This window comes from Pipistrellus kuhlii, unplaced genomic scaffold (genome assembly GCF_014108245.1).
Source record: "Pipistrellus kuhlii isolate mPipKuh1 unplaced genomic scaffold, mPipKuh1.p scaffold_m20_p_1, whole genome shotgun sequence".
Classification (NCBI taxonomy): domain Eukaryota; kingdom Metazoa; phylum Chordata; class Mammalia; order Chiroptera; family Vespertilionidae; genus Pipistrellus; species Pipistrellus kuhlii.
In genome coordinates, this window is record NW_023425404.1 from 129,165,809 (window position 1) to 129,184,702 (window position 18,894).

At 42.3% G+C, this 18,894-nt stretch overlaps 1 protein-coding gene and 1 pseudogene across 1 annotated transcript in view; both read right to left on the bottom strand.

Moving 5' to 3' along the window:
• Positions 1–3,715: 3,715 nt before the first annotated feature.
• MCUB (mitochondrial calcium uniporter dominant negative subunit beta) overlaps positions 3,716–18,894 on the bottom strand; it is an 89,278-nt gene continuing 74,099 nt past the window's right edge. The window contains exons 5-8 of the mRNA XM_036409099.2: positions 11,646–11,806; positions 6,539–6,742; positions 5,535–5,651; positions 3,716–3,926 (exon numbers count right to left, since the gene is read on the bottom strand). Coding sequence (XP_036264992.2) covers positions 3,849–3,926; positions 5,535–5,651; positions 6,539–6,742; positions 11,646–11,806 — 560 coding nt within the window. The 3' untranslated portion in view covers positions 3,716–3,848. The remainder of the gene's footprint in view (positions 3,927–5,534; positions 5,652–6,538; positions 6,743–11,645; positions 11,807–18,894) is intronic.
• LOC118708101 lies at positions 14,750–15,563 on the bottom strand (annotated as a pseudogene).

The window sequence follows — 18,894 nt, forward strand, 5'->3', positions numbered from 1 at the left end:
TTTTCCCTCTTTCTTGGGTACCTAATATGGACCAGATATCATTGGCACTGGAGCAGTGCATCAGCAAACAAAGCACACCATCTCTGTTCTCCTGGAACTTAACGTTCAGGTGAGACATTTGTAAAATATCTATCTTGGGTTTGCATGTTCAAAGTACTTTATCTCACTTTATTCTCATGCAAACCAATCCTATATAATAAAGAGGTTAAATATGAAAATTGAGCATCACTCCAACACAAGATGGCCATCCCCATGTGGACACAATATGGCCAGCAGGGGAGGGCAGTGGTGGAGGGACCAGGCCTGCAGGTGAGGGTAACTGGGAGTGACCAGGCCTGCAGGGGAGGACAGTTGTGGGGGAGAACCAGGTCTGTAGGGGAGGGCAGTTGGGAGCCAGCTGGCTGGCAGAGGAGGGCAGTTAGGGGTGACCAGGCCAGCAGGGGAGGGCAGTTACTGGTGACTGGGCCAGTAGGGGAGGGCAGTTGGGGGTGTCTGGGCCCGTAAGGAAGTGGTTAGAGGATGATCAGGCTGGCAGGCAGAAATGATTAAGGACAATCAGGCAGGCAAGCAGTTGGGAGCCAGCAATCCTGGATTGTAAGAAGCATGTCCGACTGCCCATTTAGGCCCAATCCCAGACATCCCACAAGGGGTCCCAGATTGGAGAGGTGCAGGCTAGGCTGAGGAATACACACACACACACACACACACACAAACACACAGTGCATGAATTTCATGCAGCAGGCCTCTAGTGATATAATTATTTTGATGAGAGGTCAGGTTAATTGCCTAGAATCTCTAAGAGCCTGCCTGACCCCACACTCTTTCTCTCTTACACTGGATTTACTCTGTTTTCTGTTAAATCTGGAATCCCACCCTCCCAACCAACTTCTTTTCATTGTATGTGCTCAGTTCTGGTGAGAGAGGCATCCCACCAAAACACAGCTAAGACCAGTTTGTGGACTCCTCCCACCACTTGTTATATTTTCCCTGACTGAGAAGCCCACCTCCCCAAATTCCACCCAAAAGACGAGGCCCACCCTGGCTGGTGTGGCTCAGTTGGTTGACATGGACTTGTGCATCAAGAGGTTGCTGGTTTGATTCCCAATCATGTATGGGAGGCAGCCAATCAATGTTTTGATCTCACATCAATGTTTCTCTCTTCCTCTCTCTCTCTAAAGATCAATTTAAAAATCTAAAAACCCAGAGGACAACCAGTTGGCCTCTTTGGGGAGAGCCTCCATGTTGGAGAACCAGAAAGCATACATGAGCCATTGTCACTGGGAAGGGAGCCTGGCCCTGTATGAGACGGCCCCAGCCCAGCCAGTTCTGTGTGGGTTCTTGAGTTTGTGCAAGAAAAATTCACAATACGAGGCCAGGTGACTTTGAGGGAGTGTTTATTAAAACTGGAGTCACATTCTATCCCCATGCAGACTGTCAGAATTGAGATGAGTCCTCAAGACACCCTGCAGGCGATCAAGAATCCTTGATGTGGGAACACACACACACACACACTCACACACACACACACACACACACACACACTCACACACACACAGGAATTGGGATCTGGGAATATTTTTCAGTTCCCAGGAGATATTCATTAAAAAAAACATTAGAGTGCCCAGTTGGCATGGCCCAGTGTTTGAGCTTCGATCTATGAATCAGGAGGTCACAGTTCAATTCCCAGTTAGAGAGCATGCCCCGGTTTCAGGCTCCAATTCCGAGTTGGTTCATAGGAGGGGGTTCATAGGAGGCAGCTGATCAATGATTCTCTCATCATGGATGTTTCTTCCTCTCCCTTCTCTGAAATCAATAAAAATATATTTAAAAAAAAACAAAAAACATGAGTGTATATTCTTAACTAATAAAACCTTAATATATTGCTAATTCAGAATCCCCATTTTCAGATATTGATACAAATAGCAAGTGATCACTGTGTTATAGTTAAGATACAGTAAGTCTGACTCTGATCTGATTGAAAGATACAGAATACTCTGAAAACATTGAGGGTGTCGTTTTAAGCAAATCTATGATATCAGGCTGTTATCATTACCCTTGTCAAACACTGAAACAGTGAAATCCTGAATAACAGATTAAATACCATTAGTTGTAAATTTACAAAGATTTATGACCTACTATAGGTTGATGCTTAAATCTTCCAGAAATGCGTGCAATTGGGCAAATTAAGCTAAGCTTCAGTTAACTTATTATTAAATCGGGGTTAAAAAGTAACACTGCCCTTGTCGGTTTGGCTCAGTGGATGGAGCATCAGCCTGTAATTATAGGGTCCCAGGTTTGATTCCAGTCAAGGGCACAGACCGTGGTTGAGGCCTGTGTGGGAGGCAACCAATCGATGTGTCTCACAGTGATGTTTCTATCTCTGTCTCTCCCTTCCTCTCTCTCTAAAATAAAATAAAGCAAAATAAATCAATAGAATGAAATAGATAAAAGTATGTCCTCAGGTGAGAATAAAAAAGTTACCTTGACAAAACCGGTTTGGCTTAGTGGATAGAGCATCAGCCTGCAGACTGAAAGGTCCTGGGTTCGGTTCCGGTCAAGGAATCCCCAGTAGGGTTGTGCAAGAGGCAGCTGATCGATGATTCTCTCTCATCAATGTTTCTAACCCTCTATCCCTCTCTCTTCCTCTTCGTAAAAAAATCAATAAAATATATTTTTTTAAAAATAGTTACCTCATAGGATTATATAGATAATATATATGTAAAGCACCTAGTACAGTATTTGACAACATATAAAAATATTTATCTCCATAAATATTAGTTTAAGATGAAACATTTTAAATGACATTTTATAATATAACTAGAGGCCCGGTGCATGAAATTCAGTGAAATCTTGGATAACAGGTCCCCTCAGCACAGCCTGTACCCTCTCCAATCAGAAACCCCTGTAGGGGTGTCGAACTCAATCAGAGAAGGGGCCAAAATCTAAAATCCAGCCTAAATCGAGGGCCGAATGGTTTACTGAACAGTCATAAACTGTCATTGTGATGGAAACGCAGCGGAGTGCAGTGATGACAGCACGGTTCGGGCCACACTGCAAGGCCTGGCGGGATGGATTTGGCCCGCGGGCCTTGTGTTTGACACATGTGCCTCAGGGGATGTGCAAGTGCCAGTTTCGGCCCAACCCCAGGGACCGCTGGCTCCTAACTGCTCTCTGCCTGCCTGCCTGATCACCCCTAACTGCCCTTCCTGCCAGCATGGTCGCCCCACACAGCCTGCTGGTCAGCTGTTACTATAAAGGCATCATGACCAATTTGCATATTACCCTTTTATTAGTATAGGTTATAAAAGTCTTCCAACAGCTATGTATTTAAAATGAAATGAATGTACAGTCATAGATGGTTATTAGACTTATTGTAATCACTTTATAAAGTATATAAATACTGAATCTCTATGTTGTGCACCTGAAACTAGTATATTATTTATTATATGTCAACTATAATAAAAATAACTTTTTAAAAATAAATAAATGATGATTCTAAGCAAAGCCTAAGAATGAAAGTGAATGTCAAACACACGCCTATTTCCCCTCCGCACAGGCAGTGAACTCAGGACAGGCTCTCAGTGTTAAGTGCCAACTGACCAGCAGCCACTTTGATTTTGATGGACACACCCAAGCTCCTTCCAGCATTAAACCTCAACAAGCAGTGAAAATCCACAAACCAAAAATCTCAAGTGACAACTCGCAAGAATACCAGTATTTTGCAAGCATTTTCTTTTATTAAGAAAAGATACTGAAACAGTCAAATTCAAAACTCAAAAAAGTTCCAGTTTCTAAGTTGCAAAATCAACACATAATGAAAAAATCCAATGACATTTAAAAATGTAAGATTAGTTCTTTTCATTGAGTTCCTCTACTTGTGTTCGCAAATAGAGAGAGCGGCGTAACCGGCTCAGGGATTCATTAGCCTGTCAACAAGAAAAGAAAAAGTCCTTGATCAGAAAGCATAGGAAACACATCAGCATGATTGCTGGGGAGAAAATGTCTCCTTAGGTCAATACATATACTAAATTACCAGTGACTAATGCCGAGTTTCTAATACATTCTTATAGTTCTTGTTATATTAGCTTTTCCCATTTATAATGGGTTTTCAAGTGTGATTCAGTGGTGAGAGTGCTGGTCCATGGGCCAAAGGATCCTGGGTTCGATTCCCAGTCAAGGACAAGGTACCTGGGTTGCAGGTTTGATCTCTGGCCCTGGTTGGGACTCATGAAGGAAGCAACCAATTGATATGTCTCTCTCACATCAATGTTTCTCCCTTTCTTCCCTCTCTCTACTTCTTTTCCTCCCTCCCACTCTCCTATTCTCTAAAAATTAATGGGGAAAAATATCCTCAGGTGAGGATTAACAAAAATTTTAAACAAAACCAAACCAAAACAGAATCCACTCTGTAACCTGTCAGCTTCTCTTTGTCCCCCTCAACTTTATTACCTTAAAAAATGAATACTTGCCAAAACCGGTTTGGCTCAGTGGATAGAGCGTCGGCATGGGGACTGAAAGGTCCCAGGTTCGATTCCAATCAAGGGCATGTACCTTGGTTGCGGGCATATCCCCAGTAGGGGGTGTGCAAGAGGCAGCTGATCGATGACACTCTCTCATCGACGTTTCTAGCTCTCTATCTCTCTCCCTTCCTCTCTGTACAAAATCAATAAAATATATATTTTAAAAAAAATTAAGTCTCTTTAACTCTAATTTTTGGATTACGAATTTAATTTTAGTAATATCTCGGTGTGTTTTTTTCAATTGAGGAGTGGATAGTTGAGAAGGTTCCATAACAAAAGATATGATGCTTACTGGCTATTGAGCAATAGAAGGTATTTTTACCGGAACTTTTTTCTTATACAATTACTAAGAGAAAGTTAAGATTTGTTTTACATGTTGAGAAACTGCCACCTGAACAAGCTAATGAGTCCATTGGGCGGCCTAAAAGCTCCCTAAGAAATAAGCTCCAGAGACAATGTATTGGTTTCATACCCTGGTCCCCAACTTTCTAACTGTGTATACCTGGGCAAGTGACATTAAGCACCTCTGTCTGCTCATCTGACAACTGAAAAACATGAAAGGAGGCATACCATACTGATTCTCTTAGTTTTAGGCAGAACTTGCAAATGCCTTTTAAGAGCTTAAAATTCTTTATTAGTGTCCACCTTCCTAGAATTCTTTCTTTTATGTTCTTAAAAGGTGACAAATTACAAATGAGCCAGATATTGGGTTGTTTTCTTTAAATATACATACTCGCCAAGAAAAAGATTTCTATTGAAAGCTATTATTTTACTACCTCAAAGTCATTTAAGACATTTTCACATACACATTTAAAGCTATCACCATATCAAATACAGAAGACAATAAAATTGTAGGCTATGGAATAGTATCAGACAAGTCAATTATTTCACAGAACAAACCACAATGCATCAAAAATTTAACCAGTGACAGTAAACCACCAATTATATTTCCTTGATACTAAAGTTCTGGCTCCCACACAAGGCCAACTATGTAAAATGCTTCCAGTAAAGTACCTTAGCAAGATCTTCTTTTAACTTGTTGTACTGCACCACATCAAAATGCTGTTGCTTTGATTTCTTATAAAAGAAGTGCAGAAAATGCCTCCTCTTAATAGCTGAGTAAGTATAATCCTAAAAAAAGAGAACATGTTTTAAATGAACATAATGCCTCTGCAAGCAACATACATGCCTTAGCAACACTAAATCAAAGGCAGGTGAGTAAAATAGTTGCAGCAGCTTCCAGAGCAAGCATAAGGCAACCAAGGAAAACATTTCGTCTCATTTGAGATCAGCTGCTACTTTCAAAACAAATCAGCCAGGAAGAGAAATCACACATACTGGGAGAAAAAGAGAAATGGAGATTTTTGGCAAAATCATCACAAGATAAAGCTAAAGTTACTGGTGTAAGGCACATTCTTGTGCTCCATTATGCCATGCCTGGACTCTTGCCCCTCCCGGCAATTTTCCCATTATTCTCATTATAGGTTTTATGATACTGGATTTCAGTTTCCAGTAAACTACTTCACCCATTTTTACAGTGAATTGCCTACAACTGGCCCCCACCTGCACCTGGTCTGACCAGCTACTCTGGCTGACCTTTATAAGAGACATAAATATCCCGCTCCCCCTACTCTGCCCCCTGATGCCATTTGCAAATATAAAATAAATTTATAATTCTTTACCCATTTTTGGCCTCGTGCGTTCCTCCTTCAACGACCCCAACACTGGGTCAATTTTATTTGTAGATGAGGGAACAAAGAACATAAACTTAATGTGTCATCTCAATGGAGGAATCTCTTAGTTGTAATATTTGTTTTTCTACACAAGTTACATATAGTTTCTCTGGGCTGAATATAAATCTCTATTCTCATGAAAAAGAACAAGAAAATTTATCAGCTTATAACAACCCAGATAGCAATAATTCAGGAAATAAAAAGGCTTTATTGCTCATTACTTGAATTGGATAAGGAATTATTTGGAAATGTTCTAACTTACTATTTTCCTAACACACCACTCACCTGACGAGTCACTAGAAAGTATGCAAAGAAGACCATGGAATTTCCAAATGTGATGAAGTATGTAACTGGTTCCATGATATCCCAGGAGTACACCCACCAAGTGAGCCAGGCCAAAGCCCCACCCTGAACGGACAGCAGCGCCAATCCAGCCCACAGGATTCCACTGGTTTTAGCTGCTGAGCGAGCTTCAATTTTAGCTTTCATCTGAGAAAAATGAATAAATGGTTAACTCAGTTTCAAAGAAAAGGAACAAAAATAATGCATATCTATTACTTTAAAGAGGCTTAATTTATGCAAACACAGAATTTATAAAACAAATACATTAATCAGTTCATTAATAAATTATTTTTAAATTATAAAAGTAATACCTGCTCATAAAAATGTTTTAAATAGAAAAGATGAATATGCAATGAAAACTCAAAAGTCATCCTCTGAACTCTCCCTAAAATTACATCCTGATTTTCTTCAACCCAGCAATTTCTTTTCTTTCTTTTTTATATATTTTATTTTTTTTAAATATATTTTGTTGATTTTTTTACAGAGAAGAAGGGAGAGGAATTGAGAGTTAGAAACATCCATTGGAGAGAGACATCGACCAGCTATCTCCTGCACACCCCCTACTGGAGATGTGCCCACAACCCAGGTACATGCCCTTGACTGGAATCGAACCTGGGACCCTTGAGTCTGCAGTCCGACGCTCTATCCACTGAGCCAAACCGGTTTCGGCCAACCCAGCAATTTCACTTCTAGAAATTTATCCTACAGGTGCTCCTGCATACATGTGATAATCACAGATTCATTTTTCAGATTAAAAGACCTAAGAGAAACCAAGATGGCGGCATAGGTAAATGCCTAAACTTGCCACCTCACACAACAACTTCAAAACTACAACTAAAAGGCAAAATGGACATCATCCAGAACCACAGGAGGGTTGGCTGAGTAGAAATTCTACAACTAGAAGGAAAGAGAAAAGCACACTGAGACTCAGAGGAGCTGAGGAAGGCAGAGGTATGGAGGTGGGCACATGGAGAGGACTGGCAACTGAGTACGTGGCTGGCTTTTTCAAGCCAGAGGGAGACAGAAGCTCCTGATTGCTCTCAACTCCAGTTCTGGGCAGAAACTCTGGGGAACCAGACTCATACAGGGAGAAACTGGACTATCTGGAAGCGGGCAGAACTTAAGGGCGGCTTTCTCTGAGAGGTGCTTGCAGCAATTACTGCTGGACATTGAGACCCTGGGGCCTCTTAGGGCAGGGCTGACGGGAAGCCATTGCTGTTTGCTCTGCCCTGAGACTCCACCCCATCCAAGCTATGCACAGAGGCTTTTGGATATGAATGGCCTGGTCCTGTAAAATCTAAACTTACCTATCAAACTTCCAAAAGAAGGCCAAAGTCCCCAGAACAGCTTGCACTGTTTCACAGCGGGGCCTCATCTGGGCACCTCCAAAACCCAAACAAAAAAAGAGGAACCTGCACATCTCTCTGTAGCTCCTAATAGGTGGCCTCAGGCAGAGGCTAAATTAGCACCTCCTTGGAGACCCAACAGTCAGTGTACCAAGGGGTCAGAGTAGGACAAGATTACAGCTCCTCAGATCCATAAGGAACACACCCAGGGGGCAGACTCAGTGAGCACCAAAGCCCCACTGAAGCAAGTCTTGCCTTATAAGGGTGTCTCCAGCACAAAAGTTCTCCTGTTATAGACATAGCTGATCTTCATAACCAATTGGCCTGGAGGTAAATTCCTCCCAGTGATACTAACAACAAGCAAGGCTTAACTACAACAAGACTGTGCACACAGCCCACAAAGGGGTGCACCAAGAGTGTCCACCTCAGGTAACTGGGGAGGCTGAGCCACTGGGCCCTATAGGACACCTAGCACACAAAGCCACTCTATCAACTCAGGAAAACAGCAGAAATGTGGAGACAAAGAAACAGGTCACAAATGAAAAAAATGGAGGAAAGCAAACTACTGGATATAGAGTTTAAAACCACAGTAATAAGATTTTTCAAGAATTTTCTAGAAAAGGCCAATAAATTTAATGAGACCCTCAAGGATATGAAAAAGGACCAACTAAAAATTAAACATACACTGACTGAAATAAAAAATATTATATAGAGACCTAACAGTAGACTAGGGGAATGCAAGAATCAAGTCAAAGATTTGAAATACAAAAAAGCAAAAAACACTCAACCAGAAAAGAAAAAACAATCCAAAAATATGAAGATATGATAAGGCGTCTCTGGGACAACCTTAAGCATACCAATATCCGAATTATGGGGGTTCCAGAAGAAGAGAGAGATCAAGTTAACAAAAACCTATTTGAAGAAATAATGACTGAAAATTTCCCCCATCTGGTGAAAGAAATAGACTTACAAGACCTGGAAGCACACAGAACCCCAAACAAAAGGAATCCAAAGAGAACCACACCAAGACACATCATAATTACAATGCGAAGAGCAAAAGACAAAGAGAGAATATTAAAAGCAGCAAGAGAAAAACAGTTGGTTACCTATAAGGGAGCACCCATATGATTGCCAGCTCACTTCTCAACAGAAACTATGCAGGCCAGATGGGAGTGACAAGAAATATTCAAAGTGATAAATAGCATGAACCTATTACCAAGATTATTCTACCCAGCAAAGTTATCATTCAGAATTGAAGGTCAGATAAAGAGTTTCACAGATAAGAAAAAGCTAAAGGAGTTCCTCACCGACAAACCAATATTATATCAAATGCTGAAAAGTATTTTTTAATAAGAAGAGGAAGCCCTAGCTGGTTTGGCTCACTGGATAGAGCCTTGGCCTGTGGACTGAAGGGTCCCGAGTTGATTCCAGTCAGGGGCATGTACATTGGTTGCGAGCACATCCCCAGTAGGGGATGTGCAGGAGGCAGTTGATCAATGTTTCTCTCTCATCAATGTTTCTAGCTCTCTATCCTTCTCCCTTCCTCTCTGTAAAAAAAATCAATAAAATATATATTTTTTTTAAAAAGAAGAGGAAGAAGAAGAAGAAGAAGAAGAAGAAGAAGAAGAAGAAGAAGAAGAAGAAGAAGAAGAAGAAGAAGAAGAAGAAGAAGAAGAAGAAGAAGAAGAAGAAGAAGAAGAAGGTGGTAAAGGTAAAAATTAGGAACAACAAATACACATTTATAAACAAGTGAATCTAAAAGTCAAGTGAATTAAAAATCTGATGAACAGAATAAACAGGTGAAAATAATAGAATGAGGGGCAAAGCAAGGGAGTGGACTGACAATTCTCAGATGGAAAAGGGTGTGGGGGTGCGGGAAGAGACTTGACAAAAATCTACACCTATGGATGAGGACAGTTGGGTGGGGAGTAAGGGTATGGGGTGGGATGGGAACTGGGTGGAGGGGAGATATGGGGGCGGAGAGAGGAACAATTGTAATAATCTGAACCATAAAGATTTTTTTTAAAAAGATTGAAAGACCAAAAATTATCCATCAAGATACTATGCAGCTATAATGAAGAAGCTCTCTATGCAGCCCTACGGAGCTCTCTCCAGGATGCAGGCGCACGTCCAGCACATTGCAGGCTCAGCTGCAGATCACCACAGTGAAGTGAACGTTGCAATAAAGTGAGTCATGTGGATTTTTTGGTTTCCCAGTGTATATAAAAGTAATGTTTACACTGCAGTCTATTAAGTGTGCAACAGTATTGCATCTACAAAAGCAATGTACATACCTTAATTTAAAAACAATTTATTTTCAAGATTATTAACCATTATCTGAGCCTTTAGCAAATTGTTATTGTTTTGCTGGTAGAGGGTTTTACCCTCAATTTGAAGAAAAAAGAAAAAGAAAAAAGCAAGCAATATCTATGAAGCGCAATAAAACCAAGAGAAATAAAATGAGGTAGGCTTGAATATTGTTAATTGAAAAAGAGTAAGAATAGTGTGTAACAGCCATGTCCTTTTCTGGAAAAGGGAAAATGTAACATATTTGCACTTGCACATAAAATCTGAGATGGTTCACAGGTGTGGGTATATGGTACTGGGAGGACAGTGAAGAAAACTTCCCATTGGCCAACTTTTTGTTCTTAATAATAAAGAAAAAATTTTTAAGAAAAATTAAAATGTAGGTATACAATCCAATAAATAATAGTAAAAAGTCCTCTCCGCCATCCCTACATATCCTAAGAGTTAACCACTATTAAAAGCTTATTTTATTTCCAGAAATTTTCTATTCATATACAAAGTTACACACTACCCTTTTTCAAAAATCACAAGGAGAATCACTGATTTAAGAAATGCAGTTTTTGGGGGGGTTTTGCCAAACCGGTTTGGCTCAGTGGATAGAGCGTCGGCCTGCGGACTGAAAGGTCCCAGGTTCAATTCCGGTCAGGGGCATGTACCTTGGTTGCGGGCACATCCCCTAGAGACAGCTGATCGATGATTCTCTCTCATCAATGTTTCTAACTCTCTATCCCTCTTTCTTCCTCTCAATAAAAAATCAATAAAATATATATTTTTTAAAATGCAGTTTTTTCCCCCCTAAAATTAAAACAGACTCCACTACCTCCTCCCCCAAAAAGTTTTTTTCTCCTCCACAGATTTACCTCAGATGTTAGGAAGCCCTCACTGACTCTCCACTTGCAGTTCTGTTAAGCAGAGCTGGAGCCGTGAGCTAACTCTAATAGAGAAACTGGGGTAACAGTGCAGCTAGTGCACCCCGGCTCATATTATACTTATTTACAGAGACATCACGGCCTTCCGTGGAGAGGAAGCAGAGCAGAGTCTGAGATGGCAGCCTTCGAGTCGGACCACCGGAGTTCGGGTCTGGCTCCCCAGACTAGCTGTGGGCCTTTGCCGTCTCCGTTTCCCCCGCTGAGGAATGAGAAAGACAGCAGTACTAAACTTGTAGCTCACTGTGAGGGTTAAAGGAGAACGTGAGTATATGTAAATCATTCAAACAAAGCGTTTTCTTTGTAATGTGACTTGCTGTTTCTTTAAAAAAAAAAATCTTCATACAGGAAGAGTGAGCGGAATGTCCATCACCAGAACCCTGGTGAGTACCTCACCTTAGTTTGTAGAAAAATGCAGCACTCAATAAAAACTGGGTATTGTTTTCAGACTCAACTGTGACGTTTCCTAACCTGTTCGAGGGGCTGCAGCTGTCCCTTCAGGTGGTCAATTTCCTCCAGCAAATGGTGCTCCCTCTTTTTCTGAAACTCTTCTAAATGCAAGGCTGTGAACAGCCTGTGAACCAAGGATTTCATATCTTCCAAGTCGGTAGTGTGCTCACTGCTCAGTTTTTCTGAGAAAAGACACAAGGGAAACATAAGGCAGTCACCGCATTTTTCCTCCAGGGTCTGCAAGTCCAGGGACCCACATCGGATTCCCCGCGGCTGGCCCCCGCGCTGGCCCATCAGCCCGGCTTCCTCCTGGGAAGCCTTTGGTATGGGCCTTTCTTCCCGCCTCAGGTGATTCTGTCAGTCCCGCTGATACAAAGACAATCTGGAATGGTAAGTTACCAGACAGCAGGCTTAAAATCATCATATTTTTGTTTGCCTTTTTTCTTTGTAATATGACTTGCTGTTTCTTTAAAAATCTTTGTACAGGAAGAGTAAGGGGGATATCCATTACTAGAACCCAGGTGCATACCTCACCTTAGTTTATAACACATTCGTTTATGGGCTCACTTTTATTGCTGAGTTCCACACAAGACCCCTCCTCCTACCCTCCAACCACCTACCCAAAAATTATTTTAGGATCCATAGGGGAGGAAAGCCGGTGTACAAACATGTAAACCGAAGTATAATATGCTTATTAAAAGCAATTCAAGTGTAAGCTCTTTACAGCAAGGTACAGATCTGAAAAGAGGCTCAGACTGACAAGGAAGGGGGTCATCATGTCCGAGACTTTAACACAGTTAATTCTTCTGATGATGGATTTCTCTCATCCTTTCGTCTCTATGGATCTATGAATTCACACGAACTGGGCTGTCATACCTTCCCGAGGGCTATAACTGTCTCTCAGTTGTGGAAGAGAACCTGAGGGAGGGGACAAGGTGAGGAGAAGGACCTTTCCTCCAGGCAGCAGCGAACAACTGCAGAGGGACTTCGATCCTGGAGTCACTCTCAGCCCGGCGGTTTTTCAGGTTTTGCCAAGAGTCCTGCAGTTATTTCTCTTCTGTCTCCACCCACTTCTTCCAGACTTACTGTGGTCTTTTATTTTTATTTATTGTCTAAAGTTTTACATAGGTCTCCTTTCCCCCATATTGTGGTCTTTAATCACTTCCACAATATAAGTTAAAGCTGCCTCAAAGAGGTGAAAACCAGAAGTTCCATCCTAGGCTTTTGAGAGTTGCAGAACAGTCAGTTTTTGTTTTGATGAAATACACTCTAATATTTAAAAGGTGTCCATGCAGAAGAAAGGTACAGGTGGGCCACGATTTTGTCCAAAGCTGTGGCAGGTTTCAAAGACAAACAAAGCCAGACACCAATTTAAAATGGTAAAGACAGACTTCATTCAGTAACTATTGCACAAGAAAGGGGATCCAGCGTGTACTGAACTCAACTCCTTTTCTCTTTTTAATATATTTATTGATATTTTACAGAGAGGAAGGGAGAGGGAGAGTCAGAAACATCGATGAGAGAGAAACATCGATCAGCTGCCTCCTGTACACCCCTCACCGAGGATGTGCACACAACCAAGGTACATGCCCTTGACAGGAATCGAACCCGGGACCCTTGAGTTTGCAGGCCAATGCTCTATCCACTGAACCAAGCCGGTTAGGGCTGAACTCAACTTCTATTTGCCCAGAGGTGACTGAGCATTCTAAGGGAGAGAGGGGAGCATCAAGGGCTTAAGCAGAGTTAGGGAAGTGGGAATTTACAAAAAGTGGGAATGGGAGGTGGTTAAAGAGACTGGGCCATCTGGAATTGTTAACTGGCGCCTGCCAGAGCAGGGGTCCACCAGGCTGGGAGAGCAAGAGTTACCTCCTTGAATGCCTGCATCGCAAACAGCAGCCTCTGGGTTCCTAAGGAGACAGCTCTGGGTGGCAGAAGATTTACACTCCAGAGGAGTAGAGAAAGGGTGTGTAATTGCAAGCTTCTTACAGTTACTGCTCTGAGAGGCCTCAGACCTATCTGCCCATCACCAGGTTTTCACTGGAACAAACAGTAAATTCTCCTGAAAGTGTTGAGCTTTCTCAGGCAAACATTTCATCATCCCAGGAATATGGCCTTTGAACTGTTAGAAACTTTGCTGGTGTTTATTCAAGTCTTTTAGTGTGTTTGTGTGTGTGTCGGGGGCGGGGGTGGGGGGTAGGGGAGAGAAAATATATTGTTCTGAGAGTGCCCAGTTTTTACAGGCCAAGGTGAGGCCTAGCTAAGGAGAGGGCGCTGACCAGCTGGACTGAAGTTTGGTCTATGTCACGTGACACAAAATGTCTATCTGAATTCAATTGCAAACACTTTTGACTATACACTTTCAGAAGTGTGGGCATTGCAGATTTCATATGTTATCTTATAAATTTCAATGTTTGTCTCTGGTATCTCCTAACCAAAGCCAAAAATGAGAGGGAATTGTTTTGTCTTCAGAAGGTGTTTATTCCTTTTCTATGTGCCTTCAATGTGGATTTCATTTTCTTTTTCTTTTTTCTTTTTTTTTTTAAATATATTTTATTGATTTTGTACAGAGAGGAAGGGAGAGAGATAGAGAGTTAGAAACATCGATGAGAGTCATCGATCAGTTGCCTCTTGCACACCCCCTACTGGGGATATGCCCGCAACCAAGGTACATGCCCTTGACCGGAATCGAACCCGGGTCCCTTCAGTCCCCAAGCTGACGCTCTATCCATTGAGCTAAACCGGTCCTGGCAATGTGGATTTCATTTTCACATTCTAAATTTTCAAATCCAAATTTGACAATGCTTTAGGAAAGAAATGGAGTGTAGCCCTAGCTGATTGGGCTCAGTGGATAGATAGTCAGCCTGCGGACTGAAGGGTCCCGGGTTTGATTCTGGTCAAGGACACATGCCTGGGTTGTGTTGCGGGCTCCATTCCCAGTGGGGAGGCATGCAGGAGGCAGCCAATCAATGATTATCTCTCATCACTGATGTTTCTATCACTGTCTCCCTCTCTCTTCCTCTATGAAATCAATAAAAATATATTTTTAAAAAGAAATGGAGTGTAGATGCATTTTTGTTTGTTTGTTTTGTTAATCCTCAACTGAGGATATTTTTCCACTGATTGTTTTCATTCCACAAGAAGCCATAACCTTATTAATGATAGAAACATCAAACTAAGCTGCAGTAACTCTTGAAACACACACAAAAAGCATCCTCCTTTTTATATGGTTACATTGTTAATTCCATAATATACACTATCATTACTGTTGTTCTTCAGGGCTCGGACTGCTTTTGCTCTTGACACATTTGCTGGTGACGTGACCAATTCTATGTCCTTAACTTCTACATCTGTTTCATCAACCTCTTCCTCTTCACTCTCCTCTTGTACAGTTGGAGTCTGGGTGTTTTCATGAATACTTGAGACAGCTTCACCTTGAACTTTGAATTTCTCAGCAACTGCTAGCTGTGCTTGCTGAGATAAATCCTCAATCTTGGCTTCCCCCAAAACTAGGTAGGTATGTGAAGCAGGGCTCTTGCAGACATCTGGTTTTGAGAAAGAGGATATTCTAAGATACCCTAGTAACCCCTGTAACCTGCCGAAGACTCAGTTTGGACATAGCCTTTGTTCCTTCTTTTCACTCCGCCTCTGTTTTGCTTTACTGACTGGTTCTCCATCGATGTCAGCCACCGCAGGCAGCTGGGCTTGCTGTGTGGTTGTCTGTGTGAAATCTTGTTCTTCGAGCTCTGGTACTGATTCATCACTGTCAGCTTCTGTTCCAGACCCTGTCTCAGCCTGGGGCGGTGGCAGCTCGTGCTTTGCAGCAGGGACGGTTTCTGTGGCCTCACCGTGCACTTGGTGTGGGGAACGCGGAACCAAGATGGTGGCAGAAAGAGAGCGAGCGACAGTGTGACCCATTTTTCCATTGATTTTTAGAGAGAGTGAAAGGGATGGGAGAGATAAAGGGAAAAACATGGATGTGAGAGAGACACATTGGTTGCCTCTCACACATGCCCGGAGCAGGGCCAGGGATGAAGGCTGCAAGCAAGATACGTGCCCTTGGCCAGAATCCAACGCGGGATCCTGGAGACACTGTCAGCCCAGGACCCTTCAGTCTGTGGGCTGATGCTCTATCCACGGAGCCAAACCAGCTAGGGCTGTAGATGCATTTTTTTTAAAACTGCAAATTTGCCAAAACTGGTTTGGCTCCGTGGACAGAGTGTTGGCCTGCAGACTGAAAGGTCCCAGTTTCGATTCCGGTCAAGGGCATGTACCTTGGTTGCGGGCACATCCCCAGTAGGGGGTGTGCAGGAGGCAGCTGATGGATGTTTCTCTCTCATCGATGTTTCTAGCTCTCTGTCCCTCTCTCTTCCTCTCTGTAAAAAATCAATTAAATATATTTAAAAAATAAAAATAAAAACTGCAAATTTACTATTTTATAAACGTCATGTCCCATTAGCCTCATACAATTCCTCTGTCATTTTCCTTCCAACCATGCCTACTGCGCCCCTTCTAATTTAATTTACATTGTGAGGCTGGGCAAGTCTGAGTCAGCGAAGCACCTCTTAACCCTGAGGACAAGTAAGACGTGGGCTCACTGGCCTCATATCTGCAGGGCAGGCCAAAGGCCTATCCAGATATACATAAAGCCTCACACCAAAGACTACCCTGCTTCTGTTTCTATCACCCAATACATCACATCCAGCTTTCAACAAAAAATTACAAGCAAGGTAAAAGGAGAGGGGGAAAAACTGAAGAAACAAAGCAAAATCTGATAGGGCAGAGGCTTGGAATTATCAGACCATGAAATTAAGACAAATGTGATTAAAATGATAAGGGCTATGATGAAAGAAGTGGACAATATGTAAGAAAAATGAGTAATGTAAACAGAAAAATGGGAATTATAATTAAAAACAAAACAAAACTATGGCCAGAAACCAAAATACCATAATAAAAGTGAAGAATGCCTTTAATGGGCTCAACAGTAAACTAGACAAAGGGGAGGAAAGAGTCAGTGAGCGTGAGGATATGTCTATAAAAACTTCCCAAACTGAAAGGGGAAAAAAAAGGGGGGGGGGGTTGAGAATGGGAGAAAGGGAACAGAATATCCAAGAAATGTGGTACAATTGCAAAAAGTATTTATAGTATGCATAATAGGAATATCAGATAGAGAATAGAGAAAGGAACAGAAGATCAGAAATGTGAAATAACTATAATTAATGTGATAAGGATTCTACTGAAATAAAGTAGGTAACATGCAAGAACAGATGAGAAATATAAGCTACACCAGAAATAAAAAATGCTCTTGATGGGCTCATTAGTAGATGGAACAGGTTAAGTAAATAATTCTAAACTTGAAGATGTCAATGGAAATGTCCCAAACTGAAAACAGAGGGAGAAAGAGAGAGTGAGAGAGAGAGAAAGGGAGAGAGAGAGGGAGAGGAAGGAGAAGGAAAGGGAGAGGGAGAGGGAGACGGAGAGGGAGAGGGAAAGGGGGAGAGAGGGGGAGAGGGAGAGGGGGAGAGAGTGGGAGAGGGAGAGGGAGAGAGGGAGAGAGGGAGAGAGAGAAGGAGAGGGAAAGGGAGAAGGAGAGGGAGAGGTAGAGGGAGAGGGAGAGGGAGAGAGAGAGAGAACACTGAATAAAACAGGGCAGGATAGCAAAGAACTTCGGTCCACTACAAAAGGTATAACATTCATGTAATGGGAAGAAAGGAGTCAGCTAGAAAGAAATATTTGAAGCAATAATGACTGAGAATTTCCCATATTCATGTCAGACACCAAACCATCAACAGATGCAGAAATTTCAGAGAATATCAAGAGGATAAATGCCTCCAGGCCCCCTTTATAGGCATATCATATTCAAACTAAAGAAAATCAATAAGAGAAAGAAAACATCTTGAAAAAAGGCAGAGAAAAAAAACTCCTTACCTATAGAAGAGCAAAGATAAAGTTATGTCTGCAAAGGGAAAGGGGGTTGGGGGCAGTAGAAGAGTGTATGGAGAAATAAACAATGAACAAAAATAGTTAATAAAAGTGAAAAAATTTATAGTACATCTGACTTCTATGAAACTCTAGAAGAAGGGAGTAGAGTGAAATATTCGAAGTGTTTACAGAAAATCACCACTAACCTAGAATTCTGTATCCTTCAAAAGTGAAGGAGACATGAAGACTCTCAAACAAAAATAGAGGGAATTTGTTGCTAGTACATCTGTCCCAAACTAACATACAAACCAATTCTTTGAATGTCTGGCAGCAATTTAAAAACGACATGAAGCCAAAACCAGTTTGGCTCAGTGGATAGAGTGTCGATCTGCGGACTAAAGGGTCCCAGGTTCAATTCCGGTCGGGGGCATGTACATTGGTTGCGGGCACAACCCTGGTGGGGGTTGTGCAGGAGGCAGCTGGTCGCTGTTTCTCTCTCATTGATATTTCTAGCTCTCTACCCCTCTTCCTTCCTCTCTGTAAGAAATCAATAAAATATTTTTAAAATAAATAAATAAATAAATATAGGCATGAAAGGATTTAAACAAACTTACAAACCAATCCTTTGAATGTCTGGCAGCAATTTAAAAACGACATGAAAGGACTTAATCTTTTCCACTGTGTAGAGGGCCCTCTTGGAAGGCACATGAGCATTCTATTTTGGCCCCTCTTGCCCTTTTGGCCAAGAGTGACCTTCTCCTCATGGTCCAGTTGCCCACAGCTGTTGCCTGAGCTTTCATTTCATGCCAAGGTTGAAGCATCATGGTGGCTGGTACCATGGATCTCTCTCCTGCCCAGTGGGGTGAGCTGGGCCCTCTCTGGAGAAGAAATATGGGTTCCCCAGAATATGAGATCAGTGCCCGGGCCTTGCCAGTAGGCGAGGGGATCCCAAGGCAGGCACTGGGGGTGGAGGCCACAGGGGCATAGGATACCAAGGAGAGAAACTGAACTCACATCACCCTGTTTGGCCCCGGAGGATGGCTGGTTAGCCAGAAATGGGTAAGATTCCTTATGGAAGGAACAACCTAAGACAGGCACAGTCGCAGAGGGGCCATCAGGAGAGAACTTGGAAATCAACAGAGGTGGGGCACAGACCCTTACCAACCCCCTGCAACATAGCAGGCGCCTGAACCTTCTCCCATTCTGAGGGAGGTCTCCTGCCCCATGGCTGATTCACTTCCCAGGCACAGCTCAAATCGGGACCTACGTAACAGACAGAGACTTGGCTGACAGCAGCTGTCCTCTCACTGCAACAAGACTTGTTTGAGATGTCTTGTACCCAAGGTGAGAG